Genomic DNA, 12,745 nt, shown 5'->3' on the forward strand with positions numbered 1-12,745 from the left:
TGTGTGTTGACAGTGTGTTGGGGTGAGGGTGACATGATGAACCAAACCTACAGCTGCACCTGAACATCTGTCTCTACTTTGACATGTCGGGATCTACATACAAACAGTCCATCAGAAAAACACACACATCTGCTTTGGCACTTCAGACATGAAGGTTAGTGTGTGAAGGTTCCCACCAGTGTTAATCTTGACTTTGGTTTATTTTAGATTTACAAGAAGGGCCAGACTGTACAGGTTTTGATAAAATGTACTCATTTCTCTCACAGTTATTCCCATGTGGTTTTATTGAAAACTTCAACATAAAAAACAGCAGATACTAACCTGAGCCTATAAACACAACTTCATATTTACAGTCAGAGCTGAAAACAAGAATCTGTTTTCCATTTGCCATCTGAACCTGAGAGCAAAGACCCTGACAGAAGACAAATACATGAAAGTACCTGAGAGCAGAAACCTACAGGAAAATACACATCAACAGGTGAGCTGCTTGCAAACAGCTTCATCAGATAAGGCCCAGTCCAAAATCTAGTTCTGGCTCCAACCTGAGCCCCATTCTTCGTACGTGGTTTAACGGATCCAGGATCCAATGATGCTGAATGTTCTAATTATGGATCAGGATATCTGGGCCTGTCGGTTCTTCAAAACACACCTGAGATTGCAGATATGCTGCCAGGACAAGAATCTCACCGTGACTTTGGAAGAACAGACAGATCCAGGCTCATGTGTGAAGAACGGGTCTCAGGTTACAACCTGATCTGCACCGATTTAAAAAACAGGTTTTAATTGAAATCACAAATGAAACAGGAAGCAGTAAAACTGAATCCTGTTGGGACACAGGAGCCAAACACTGAGCCAGCAGATCACACAGGTGTGGGGATGACATCACACAGGTGTGGGGATGACATCACACAGGTGTGGGGATGACATCACACAGGTGTGGGGGTAAAGTAAGTTATATCACAGGTTTTGGTGATGACATCATACCTGTAGAGTGGTGCTATTGTAAATGGTGATGACATCATATAGGTGTGGTGACGATGTAAACAATAACGTCACACAGGTTTGGTGGTGCTGTTGTAAACAAGCGTTTCCTGCTCTGACAGCGCCACCTGGGCGGTGCTTGTGGCAACGGGCCTATGAGTGCGCTTCCTCCGGGCCTTCAGGAAGCAGTAGGTCAGGATGGCCAACAGAGCCAAGATGGCCACCGACAGAATGACAGCCAGTGCTATGGAACCTGCAGAGGGAACAGTGACGTCACTTCCTGTCAGCCGAGTAGTATTAGTATGCCTAGTACTACTCTTTACTCTCTGTAATACTTCTAGTACTCCTCTCTACTCTGTGTAATACTCCTAGTACTACTCTCTGTAATACTCCTCTCTACTCTCTGTAGTACTCCTAGTACTCCTCTCTACTCTCTGTAATACTCCTACTACTACCACCAACCCAGCAGTTTTAACTTAAAAATAAACAGAGACATGTTCGGACCTGAGTCGTTTTCATCGTCCTTCTCGAAACGGTCGAACATCCCTCTGGCAAACACGTTACGCTCTGCACACACAGGGAGAGCACAGTAAATACACTATAGGCACAACAGGATACTACATGCTACTACGTGGTACTACCCTGTATTACTTAAATGTGCAACATGTACTGGCCACTATGTTGCAGGTGTACAGGCTGCACAGTGCATATGTGGTAGTACTACATGGTAGTTCATGGTACTCGTACCGGTCACTCCGTAGCAGTCCTTACGGCACCGCTCTTCCTCCTCGAAGTTGTTTTCGTTTCCATCACAGCCACCGTAGGTGAAGCGGTGGCACTTCCTGTTCAGAGGGTCATAATACCAACGGGTGTGACTGGCCCTGCAGGGTCCGGTCCGGGGAGACTCTGTACACTGGACTGGTGAGGGGGGCGGTTGCTATTAGCACGTAGCTCGTTACCATTAGTGCTCATTCACAGACATTAGTAGTAGGTGCAAAAACTGACCTTTCCTCTGGTTCACGTCGATGCTGAGCAGGCGCGAGAAGGTCTGGTTCACTGAGGAAGAGGAGGAGGAGGAAGGTCACTGAGTGTGTGAGGGGCCAGTCTGACAAGTCTGTCTTTGTGAGGACCGACAGCAAGTTCAAACACTGACTGGACCTTGGTCAGATTCAAGTCTGAGTCCAGGGTTAGTGTGTGTGTGTGTTACATTTGGTGCAGTACTCCTCATCCGAACCGTCGCTGCAGTGCTTCACACCGTCACACTCCAGACTCCGGTCCAGGCAGCAGCTGCTGTTTTTGCAGATCAGCTGATCAGGATGACACGCTGACCCACACACAACTGAATACACACACACACACACACACACACACACACACACACACACACACACACACACACACACACACACACACACACACACACACACACACACACAGAGCGTTAACCCTTCACATTACATTACTGAACTTCTATGAGCAGATGCATTGTGGGACTCACCAGCGGTGGGAAGGGTTGCTCCTCTCACTGATGATGCTGTGGACACACACACACACACACACACACACACACACACACACACACACACACACACACACACACACACACACACACACACACACACACACACACACACACACACACACGGTATTATACTATATAATTACAGCGTATTAAAGTAGTCTGTGTACTGTGGGTGTCACTGTGTGTACATCTCGCAGGTATGTCCGTTACCTGTGACCCCCCTGCAGGCCGCCTCACACTCCTCCTGGCTCAGGTAGTTGTTGTTGTTTGCTCTGCAGCCTCCGAACAGGAAGCGCTCACAGCTGCCCGTCACAGCGTTGTAATGCCACCGTGGAAACGCCGCGCGACATGGACCCACCTTCACCGGAGCCAGGCAGTACACTGACACACACACACACACACACACACACACACAGTACTGTTACTTCTCTTGCACATTTAATGTAACAACAGTGTACTTGCCGTGTACTGTTAGTACTGCCAGTCTAATTCAAACACTATGCCACAGCACAGTGCGTGTAAAGGTGCTGTGTCAACACTGTGCAGCCGCCATATGCTACTCAACAGCCTGAGACTGGAGATGTATCAGATCAAAGCTGTTATCAGTTCACAGACAGTCACATGAAAGGCCCCAACTGAAATCTGAGAAGTCGAGACAAAAGTCAAGACAACAAAATAAAAGTCTTGCAGAGCAGGTTTAACTCTTACATTGTGTGTGTGTGTGTGAGTGTGAGTGAGTGTGTGTGTGTGTGTGTGTGTGTTGGGTATTCCAGTCCGACCAGTTTGATTTGAGGTGTGGATCAGATAGAAAACGCAAACATAGATGTCACAGCAGGTCCACGGATTCTGCTTTAACTGATCAATAAACTGCTGGTCACCAAATCATCAGTGTAATTGATGAATTAACCCTCTGCGCTCATAAATGACATGGCCAAAAGTATATGGACAACTGTGACAGGATCTACTGATGGAGCACTGGAAACAGAGCAGAGACCAGTGGACTCTTTGTTCCTTCAGAGCCTGTAAACAGTGAATATTGTCTCAGTTACTGCCGAGTTACAGATTCAGTGCAGAGCAGCAGCATCTGACGACGACAGCTCTGAGTCTCATTTACACACTGATCTGACAACTGAACTCAATTTTACAGTTTCTCCAGTCAAGACCTAAGTCATGTTTGTACTTTTCTTTTTGCAACAAATATGAAACACAGTGACACATAAAACTGATTTATTTTCTTTCTCTCTGTTTTTAATAGAGTCAGGAAGCTGAAAACAGGCCTGACTGGGGACCATTACCTATCACAGAAAATCCTCCTACTTTGTTTTCTCAAAGTCTCTACTCGATCAGTCGGTTCTACTAATCCCACAGTGACCCTGGACCATCAGAACCTTTGAGCCTGCAGCAACTCTTTGGTGCTAATGAAGCTTAAGTTCGTAAATGTCCTGTAATTCTTTTCCTGCTCATGCAGCATTTCAGTGTGACACCATGTTCATGCAGAATGAACACATCTGTCTGTCCACATACTTTTGGACACCTAGTGCAGCTGGTTATCACAGCAGCTGAAAAAAGCTGAAGCCAAACGTTTTGATTTTACACCTGCTTCTGACATTGTCAGGATTTTGTAGATAATAACCTAAAACTTCCTTTAGTCTCCTGTTCAAAGAGAAAATCTACAGACACTCAGTGGACTACATTTCCCATGAACACTCACAGCTGGACAGCTCTGGGCTGAGAACGATGACCGTGACATTGGCGTCGGCCGATTGTTCGTTGGAGTCGTAGACGGTCAGTTTGAAGACGTACGTGCCCGGCAGCAGGTTGGAGAGCTCCTTCTGGTCTGGCAGATTCGTGTCCTGCAGAGTCGCATTCAGAAATAATTAATAATAGTTCATCAATAGGATGCACAGCAACAGGTTCTGTCTGCTGCAGAGGTCCAGACACACTTTCAAAAAAACTTAAACTTATTTACAAAGGAAGCATCCTTGTCTGCTGTATCACATTCTAATACAAAAAGCTGGACAGAAAACAGCCTTTCACTGGCCCTTGGCAGGTTTACCTCCATATTTACATCGTCGTCTCCGCTCTCCAGAATCCAGCTGTAGTCTGTGATGTGGGCTTCACCCAGCGCCAGGCTCTCGATGCCGTTCAGTATCACCGTCTCTCCGGGCTGAACGACCACATCGCGACCTGCATTGGCAATGGGCGGAGCCAGCCTTTCTGGAGACACAGTGACATCACAGGTTTAATTTGAGGCTGTTTCAAAACAAACGGGTTGCATGACCACAAGTCAGTCACATGACCTCACGAAGATCACCTGTCATCACATTTATTGACATTAAAACAAGCAGCTCACAATACCACAGCTGGAAAGTAACAAAGTACATTTACTCTCATACTTCAGTCCAATTCTGAGGTATTTGTACTTTACATGAGTATTTGCATGTTGTGCTACTTCATCCATGTACTTCTCTACATGTCAGAGTCAAACCTTGGACTTTTTCCTGCTCTACATTTATCTGATAACTTTAGTTCCTTTTCAGGATCAGATGGATCCAACAAAATACAGACTGATCATCAGACTCTATTGATCCCTGGGGGGAAATTCCCAAGATACCCAGCAGTATATAAAGTACTTCAAATTAGAAGTATATAAGGTAGTTAACGTCAGCTACCCAGCAGTATATAAAGTACTTCAAATTAGAAGTATATAAGGTAGTTAACGTCAGCTACCCAGCAGTATATAAAGTACTTCAAATTAGAAGTATATAAGGTAGTTAACGTCAGCTACCCAGCAGTATATAAAGTACTTCAAATTAGAAGTATATAAGGTAGTTAACGTCAGCTACCCAGCAGTATATAAAGTACTTCAAATTAGAAGTATATAAGGTAGTTAACGTCAGCTACCCAGCAGTATATAAAGTACTTCAAATTAGAAGTATATAAGGTAGTTAACGTCAGCTACCCAGGAGTATATAAAGTACTTCAAATTAGAAGTATATAAGGTAGTTAACATCAGCTACCCGGCGGTATATAAAGTACTTCAAATTAGAAGTATATAAGGTAGTTAACGTCAGCTACCCGGCGGTATATAAAGTACTTCAAATTAGAAGTATATAAGGTAGTTAACATCAGCTACCCGGCGGTATATAAAGTACTTCAAATTAGAAGTATATGAGGTAGTTAACGTCAGCTACAAAATTAAAGTGATCAACACAATAATCAATAATTAGAATCCAATAATATCAGATCCATTCATGTGAAATGGGCCATTCTGCACAATGAGTACTTTTATACTTTGGATACTATGAGTACATTTGGATGACGGTACCTTTGGACTTTTACTGCAGTAACATTTTGAGGTGCGGACTCACCTGACCGCCGTGACTCCCCCAGGTATTTCTGGAACACGGGCTCTCTGACGTAGCTCAGGTAGCCCTCCTGGTTCACGAACCTGCACACGAAGAGGTTTTTGTAGATGCAGTCGAACAGGTTGCAGCTGCGGTTTTTCTCTCCGGCGCCGCGCGGCTCCAGCATCGCCAGGTTGCAGCGCGGTACTCCGCAGCAGGCGCGCTGACAATCGGCCTCGGAGCTCACGTACGCGGTGTCCAGCATCGTCGCTCCGTCCTTCACCGAATCCTGCGCGTCCAGCGCGAAGTCGCCCTGACCGGAGCGGAACGTGTCGCTGCATGCCACCGCCGCCGAGCCGCACCGCAGCAGCGGCAGGAGGAGGAGGAGACGCAGTTGCGGGAAGGAAGAGGTGGACGGAGGCATTTTCAGCTGCAGTCGGTGTGAGTTTAGCAGGAGCAAAGCGCTTACCGCGTCCTGACGCGTCTGGCCGCTCCGCCGCGATCGTTCCCGGTGAAGCGGTTTGTCCTCCGCCGGTAACTTCAACGTTAATTCGTTAAACCGAGGAAATAAACGAGCTGTGAACTCTGCTCTGCTACTTCGCCAGCGTCTCTGCTCAGGTGTGTCTCACCTGCTCACATACAGGAAGCGAAACCCGACACTCCTCTAAGAGGCCAATTAGACTGACGAAACTCTGACGTCACCCAGGTGTGGCCACAACCGCAGGAGGTGAAGCGCCCAACCACAGTGACTGGATGCTGAACATGGACTGTGATCACTGAGTCGCTGGCTCTGACTAGACTTTATTGTCTCTGTAGACCACAACCAGCTGCAGGTGCAGCTTCACTTCACACAGCACGTGTAGTCAAACCACCAAACCTACGTCACCATGAAAACACAATGTGAGAAATAGCAATAATGTTGAGTCCGTTGTGAACTGACCTGCAGGTGGCGCTGCCGCTTTATCTGAAACACCAAGATTGACTACTCTGTCCTGGGTTCGCAACCTTTCTGTGTGGAGTCTGCATGTTCTCCCTGTGCTTGTGTGGGTTTTCTCCAGGTACTCTGGTTTCCTCCCACAGTCCAAAAACATGTATGTCAGGTTGATTGGTGACTCTAAATTGCCCATAGGAGTGAGTGTGAGTGTGTGAGGTTGTTTGTCTCTATGTGGCCCTGTGATGGACTGGGGACCTGTCCAGGGTGGACCCCTGCTTTTCACCCAAAGAGAGCTGGGTTAGGCTCCAGCTGATCCCTGTGACCCTGGTTAGGAATAAGGGGCTACAGATGTTGGCACTACTCTGTTTTGCAGCTCGCAGTTCACACTCCGACCAGCGGCGGCGCTGTAGCAACATGAAGCTCGGAGCGGAAATGACGTTTAAATAAAACCGTCCAATCAGAGCTCGAGTCAGAGCCGTTACAGACGCGTCGAAGCGGGAAGATCTGACCATTGTTTTGGTTTGGAAAGGATTTTACTCTGAGGTAAGAAAACGCGTATGAGTTTAATACCAATAATATTACTAACCAGCTGTGCGTGGATCGGAACATTTAGATCTTGTCCAGGTTAAAAAGTGAAAGGAGACAAACTCCATTTAAAACAAAGTGTTTCCAGTAAACCTGCCACACCTGCGTTTAAACTGCAACTAACCAACCAATACGAAAGAACAGGACCTCGGTCCGGTTCTGATCCAAACAAATCAGAAGCTGTTGTTTTAATACAGAGTAGTTTTATGTTGTGGATCTGCCATAAGCAGGCGTGTCACAGGTGGAAGTTAAAGTCTGATGGGTGTAAAAACACAGACTGACAGTTTCCCTGGACACAAACCAGCAGCTAATTATTTCAGACCCTTATTAAGAGTCAGGTGTTGGCCAGAAACAGGTGGACGAGGTCATTTAGTTCATGAAGGTGTAATAAGACTTATTTCCACTGGACCACACCTGTATGGAGTCACCCACCTGAAGGAATATCTTTGTCACCTAGTTTCCACTGTAACTGGATTGAACTGTACGTTATTGTCATCCTGCCTCCTGTATCCTTACAATAACCTTCACTCAGCCATACGGTGCTTAAGCTGCTGTCAAACACACTTAACTGAGAAAATAATTAGCAGATTAGTGGCTATTAATATAATTAATAGAACTGAAATAAGTTTTGGACAGTGAACTGGGGATTTATTTATTAGGCCTGTTATTAATTTTGTTATTACTGTTTCAAAGTGTTTACCGGTGAATTCAGCCAATCAGAGCAACTCATCACAGACACACCTGAGGAGAGAGATGGAGTGTAATGTTGAAGCCACAGCCAATCAGAGCAACTCATCACAGACACACCTGAGGAGAGAGATGGAGTGTAATGTTGAAGCCACAGCCAATCAGAGGAACGAGTACTGTAAAGAGCTGCTGATGAGAGGAGGGGAAGAGCTCAGCTTCGAGGAGCTGCGAGCAGAGAGATACCACCAGCGGAAAATGCAGGAGATGGAAGGTGTGTTCACTGACCTCAGGACAGAAGATTCCTGATATTTTCTATGTTCCGCTGTATTTGGGATGATCAGATAATTGCTTCCTTCCTGCAGAGAGACTGAACCACCTGGACAAGGTGAAGGAACAGCTGAGTCAGGAGCTGGAGGAGAAGAAACATTTACTGCTCCGGAGACGTAGACAAGCTCAGCCGCTGGCCAGTACTGATTCTTCTAGTAATAGTGTTAGTGCCGCCAGTGCTGCTCAGGTACAGTGTGTGTTGTGACACTGCTGTTTCTAATCAACAGGCTTGTAGGCTGCAGAACCTGACGAGTCTTTTAAAAAGATAAAAGGTCTGTGAAGTACAGAGGTGCTAGACCATGTAAGGGTTTAAAAAGGAACTGTAAAAGTTTAACATCCATCCCCAGTTCAAGGACATTATCAAGTAGCTGTGATTTAATGTCCTGAAGATGAAAACTGACATCAGACAGAAATCATCTTATAAATCATCTTGTTTCACTGTGGATGAGACCAGTGGGGGCCTCTGTGACTCTTCACACATAATCTCTGCAGGTGGCTCACGAAGACTCCACCTCCCAGACCAGTAGTAGTCGTAGACCTCCAGCCACCGCCTCCTTCCAGATATATGATGAGTCACAGTCTGCTGCAGCTGAGCCTGCTGGGTAATAAACATCACACTGCTATCCCTGTGTGAATCAGCTGTGACCACACTCACTGTGTGCTGGTGTTTGTTGTCAAACAGGAACTCTGAGCCGCCTCCACCTGAGCTGGTCAATGACGTTTTCCTCCGTCCTTATGAGAGAGGGTTGTGTCTGCAGGTCCAGTGCCCTCCGCCAGGTGAGTGGTGATTGGAATTTTGATTGATATCGATACTATCATCATTCTGCCTATCGGTTTGATTCCTTATCGATTCCCTTATTGATTTCTGATCAGTTTTCTTTTAAAAAAAAGAATCAAACACTAGATCTACACAGGTTTTTAGCAATTTAGCTGTTATCTCTGATTCTGAACACAGTATTCCACAGATTTCCACTATACATCAAGTAAACTCACTTAAAACACAATCCATCATTCTTTATATCAATCAGCTGAACTTACAGTGTGTATTTTTTATTGTTTATTAGTTTACCGTGGATTCTATGATGCAGTTCTGCACAAGATAGAAAACCCTTTCTGTTTTCAGGCATTTGAAAGTACTACCTACCGATCACTCAGCTGTGTGTGTCACCTGTTGTCAGGCCATCATGGACGCACCCGTGAAGACCGCTTCACCTTTATTCCTCAGCAACCAGTGTCCAAAACCACCAAGGAGCTGAGTCCCATAGAGGAGACCAGTGTGGAGGCTGCCTCGATGACCTCACTGAGAGGATTGTCTGCTGGGACCTGTAGTCCACTGGAAGAGGACCAGGACCAGGAGGAGATGGACCACACTCTGTCATCTGGTCAGTAGTTTAAATATTGTATGTGTGGAAACAGGAAGAAAAAACTGAAATATTTTATGAAACAGAGGTTTTATTCAGGACCAAGTATTAAAAACAGCTGGAACCATGAAATATATGTCCTTTCTCCAGTTACTGCATCAGTGGAACAAACTTCTTCAGGGGTTGGTTTGATGATGTCTGAGGAAGAAAATTCATGTGCTTCCTAGAGCGAACATGTTCAGATGTTTATAGGCTCAGACAGCCCATGCTCAGTGCGCCCCCTGCTGTCATGTCAGTGTATGTCAGGTGACCTGTGCTTATCCTCACCTGTAGGCTCAGTACAGACGGTCCTAGTCACTGCTGATCCATGCGACCCGAACGTGCTGCGGCAGCTGTTGAAGCTCTGTGATGTCACTTCCTCTCCTCACTGCCATTCAGAGCCCCGCGTGCTCCCAGTGGTGGAGAAGGATGCCGTTCTGGAGCTGGGTATGACCTCACGCACCGTTCTGTGTTTATTTTGTGCAGGTCCCGAGAACCGAGGTTTGGAAAAGAGGTAAAGGGAAACGCTGCAGATTTTCTCGGTGTAGCTGAGAACGGCCAACGCTTTTTACAGCCTCTGAAGGCAGAAAGAGCCGATTGTGCATGTGACAGTGGACGAACATTCAGTGCTGCTCCTACAGGAACCACAGACCACCAGCTTTAGTCAGACTGTTTTCATCTATTTATTTATGCTGCTGATCATTTTTATTTAATCAGTTTGATGATCAGGAATTTCTGCCGCTGGGAAAACAGACAGGTGGCTCTCTCATACTTTGCACAGTATGATTATGAAGCAAGTGCTACGATTGATTATTGATTGCCGATCTGTGTTCTGTCCACCAGGGGGCACAGCGTACCTGATCCACTCCAGGGTTCTGGACAGAGGAAGCTTCTCTGTTTATCAAGCTGCTGCAGAAGACAGGCACATGCTCATCAAGGTGAATGTGCACCTTGGGTTTGTGCTTCTGTGCAGCGCTGGACATTTGAGGTCTGATCTCTGACACACACAGCTCTCAAGCGGCGGCATGGTTGTGTAAAATGTGGTTTTATGGTCTAATGATCATACGTGTGAGATGTTAAACCAGCAGTGGCTGTACTCCCTGGTCTCCCTTCTAACAGCTGGGGTTTCCTGTGTTTACCTGCACCAGGTGGACAGCTGCTCTGTTCCCTGGGATTTCCATCAGTTTAGTCGTCTGAAGAACAGCTCGCCGGCCATGGAAAGTCTTCCTCTGATCAGCTGCTTCCTGTTCCTGGACGGCTGCATCACCATCTACACCGCTCCATCGGTTCACATGTTCATGGTGAGTCACTTCCTGTTCAGGTCCCCACACTTCCTCCCAGTCAGCAGGAGGGAATGCCAGAGCAAACACAGTGACAGACTTACACTACAACAAAGTATCTGGATACAGCCCTGACTCTGCTCCATCACTGTGGGGACACAGACCTGATTATGTGTGTGATGAGGTTTAAGGATAGAATCAGGATCTGGTTCCAGAGAAAAGGCAGATCCAGGACAGGAACCCATTAAAATCTATGTATAGAACATCTGTGTTCTGTATGTGTCCACCAGGACCTGACAGAGGGAGCAGGGTGGCCCAGCAAGATATTGGTGGCTCATAAAGCCGTCAGTCTGCTACAGCTGGTGTCGCAACTTCACTCCTCCAAGCTGCTGCATGCAGCTCTGCAGCCGAACATCCTCGCCTGGTCCCAAAGGTAGGTCAGCACAGTGTGACAGGACAGTTTTACAGTTCGAAGCTTTTATTGGACTATGCTTCTTGTTCCTTGTCCAGTCCTGATGTGGTTTTTCCGGTGGACTGGTCCTCCTCAGTGGACCTGGACCTTCAGCGGGACGTCATGTCCGTCCAGCAGCTCTGCTCAGCTCAGACCTACATCAGACTTGGTCTCCTGGAGCCGACTGCGCCTGCATACCTGGTACTGCCTCAAAACACTTCACTCCACAACACTCCAGTCTGTACTGACCCCGCCTCCTTCACTGAGATGGGTACACACTAACTCCTCCCCCTGTCAGGTGGACCTGGTGGGCCTTGCTGAAACAGTCCATCTGCTCCTGACGAGCCGCAACATGGTCCTAGTGAAGGACAACGAGGGCTGGACGGCAGAGCAGTTCAGTGGAGACGAACCCTGGTACGTAATCATGGATTTAACCTGGTTTGTTTCATGGTAAACCTGGTTAAGTGGAGTGTGTTGTCTCTGCAGTGACATGTTTTCCCAGATGTGGCGGCGGTTTTTCCGGTCACTCCTGAATGCCAGCGGTTGTTCGACTCTGTCTGTCCTGTCAGAGCTGAAGGAGCAGATTTTAGCAATTTACCGCTGAAACAGCATCTTTATGTTTTTTTTAATAAATAAAATGTATTGTTTTCTTATGTAAATAAATTAAAAGCAGTTTTATAATAATGTTCTCTGCTCAGTGTTTCTGCTCCACTAGTGAAGCATTGTGGGAAAAAGAAATTCTGACACATGAAATGTGAGTTTAGAAATGTTTAGTGAAAAAATCTTGACATGGGAATGAAGCAAATTGGTGAAAAAATAAATATGTTGAATAATCACAGACCAATGAAGTTAAACCCTCACCAGCAGAGGGAGCTGTGGATAAAGATCTGGGCCTGCACAGACCTATGGGGATTGTGCTGAAAACCATGAGTCCAGGAAAAAAAAGTATGGAAAGTACTTCAAATTAAAGTACATGAGGTGGTTAACGTCAGCTACCCAGCGGTATATAAAGTACTTCAAATTAGAAGTATATAAGGTAGTTAACGTCAGCTACCCAGCGGTACATGAAGTACTTCAAATTAGAAGTATATAAGGTAGTTAACGTCAGCTACCCAGCGGTACATGAAGTACTTCAAATTAGAAGTATATGAGGTAGTTAACGTCAGCTACCCAGCAGTACATAAAGTACTTCAAATTAGAAGTATATGAGGTAGTTAACGTCAGCTACCCA

General features: G+C 46.2%; 2 protein-coding genes across 4 annotated transcripts; one reads left to right on the top strand and one right to left on the bottom strand.

Moving 5' to 3' along the window:
* Positions 1–181: 181 nt before the first annotated feature.
* LOC113131179 (kunitz-type protease inhibitor 1-like) lies at positions 182–6,490 on the bottom strand. The gene is made up of 10 exons (XM_026308163.1): positions 5,875–6,490; positions 4,560–4,720; positions 4,215–4,356; positions 2,714–2,884; positions 2,480–2,515; positions 2,189–2,320; positions 1,987–2,037; positions 1,729–1,899; positions 1,486–1,548; positions 182–1,234 (listed from the first exon to the last, which is right to left on the bottom strand). The coding sequence occupies exons 1-10, from the start codon at positions 6,272–6,274 to the stop codon at positions 1,053–1,055; spliced, it is 1,509 nt and encodes a 502-aa protein (XP_026163948.1). The 5' UTR covers positions 6,275–6,490; the 3' UTR covers positions 182–1,052.
* Positions 6,491–7,280: 790 nt separating this feature from the next.
* Positions 7,281–12,195, top strand: bub1ba (BUB1 mitotic checkpoint serine/threonine kinase Ba). Of its 3 annotated transcripts, XM_026308167.1 has the most exons (14): positions 7,281–7,327; positions 8,063–8,090; positions 8,167–8,327; positions 8,419–8,570; positions 8,876–8,985; positions 9,066–9,160; positions 9,562–9,765; positions 10,078–10,230; positions 10,627–10,721; positions 10,932–11,084; positions 11,354–11,496; positions 11,574–11,715; positions 11,813–11,928; positions 12,001–12,195. In XM_026308167.1, exons 3-14 carry the CDS (start codon positions 8,189–8,191, stop codon positions 12,116–12,118), a joined length of 1,620 nt encoding a protein of 539 aa, XP_026163952.1. In that variant the 5' UTR covers positions 7,281–7,327; positions 8,063–8,090; positions 8,167–8,188; the 3' UTR covers positions 12,119–12,195. The 3 variants fall into 3 exon arrangements, with proteins under 3 accessions (XP_026163952.1, XP_026163951.1, XP_026163953.1); XM_026308166.1 differs by lacking the exons at positions 7,281–7,327; positions 8,063–8,090 and having other exon boundaries at positions 8,103–8,327; XM_026308168.1 differs by lacking the exons at positions 7,281–7,327; positions 8,063–8,090 and having other exon boundaries at positions 8,103–8,327; positions 12,017–12,103.
* The last annotated feature ends 550 nt before the right edge of the window (positions 12,196–12,745 follow it).

Source organism: Mastacembelus armatus, unplaced genomic scaffold, assembly GCF_900324485.2.
Source record: "Mastacembelus armatus unplaced genomic scaffold, fMasArm1.2, whole genome shotgun sequence".
Classification (NCBI taxonomy): Eukaryota; Metazoa; Chordata; class Actinopteri; order Synbranchiformes; family Mastacembelidae; genus Mastacembelus; species Mastacembelus armatus.

Coding starts and splice junctions, on each gene's coding strand:
- LOC113131179 (XM_026308163.1), bottom strand. CDS start 6,274: ATGCCTCCGTCCACCTCTTCCTTCCCGCAACTGCGTCTCCTCCTCCTC. Junction 2,516..2,713: donor GGCCTGCAGGGGGGTCACAG/GTAACGGACATA, acceptor GTGTGTCCACAG/CATCATCAGTGAGAGGAGCA. Junction 1,900..1,986: donor CGACGTGAACCAGAGGAAAG/GTCAGTTTTTGC, acceptor CCCCCTCACCAG/TCCAGTGTACAGAGTCTCCC.
- bub1ba (XM_026308166.1), top strand. CDS start 8,123: ATGGAGTGTAATGTTGAAGCCACAGCCAATCAGAGCAACTCATCACAG. Junction 10,231..10,626: donor GGATGCCGTTCTGGAGCTGG/GTATGACCTCAC, acceptor TCTGTCCACCAG/GGGGCACAGCGTACCTGATC. Junction 11,929..12,000: donor TTCAGTGGAGACGAACCCTG/GTACGTAATCAT, acceptor TTGTCTCTGCAG/TGACATGTTTTCCCAGATGT.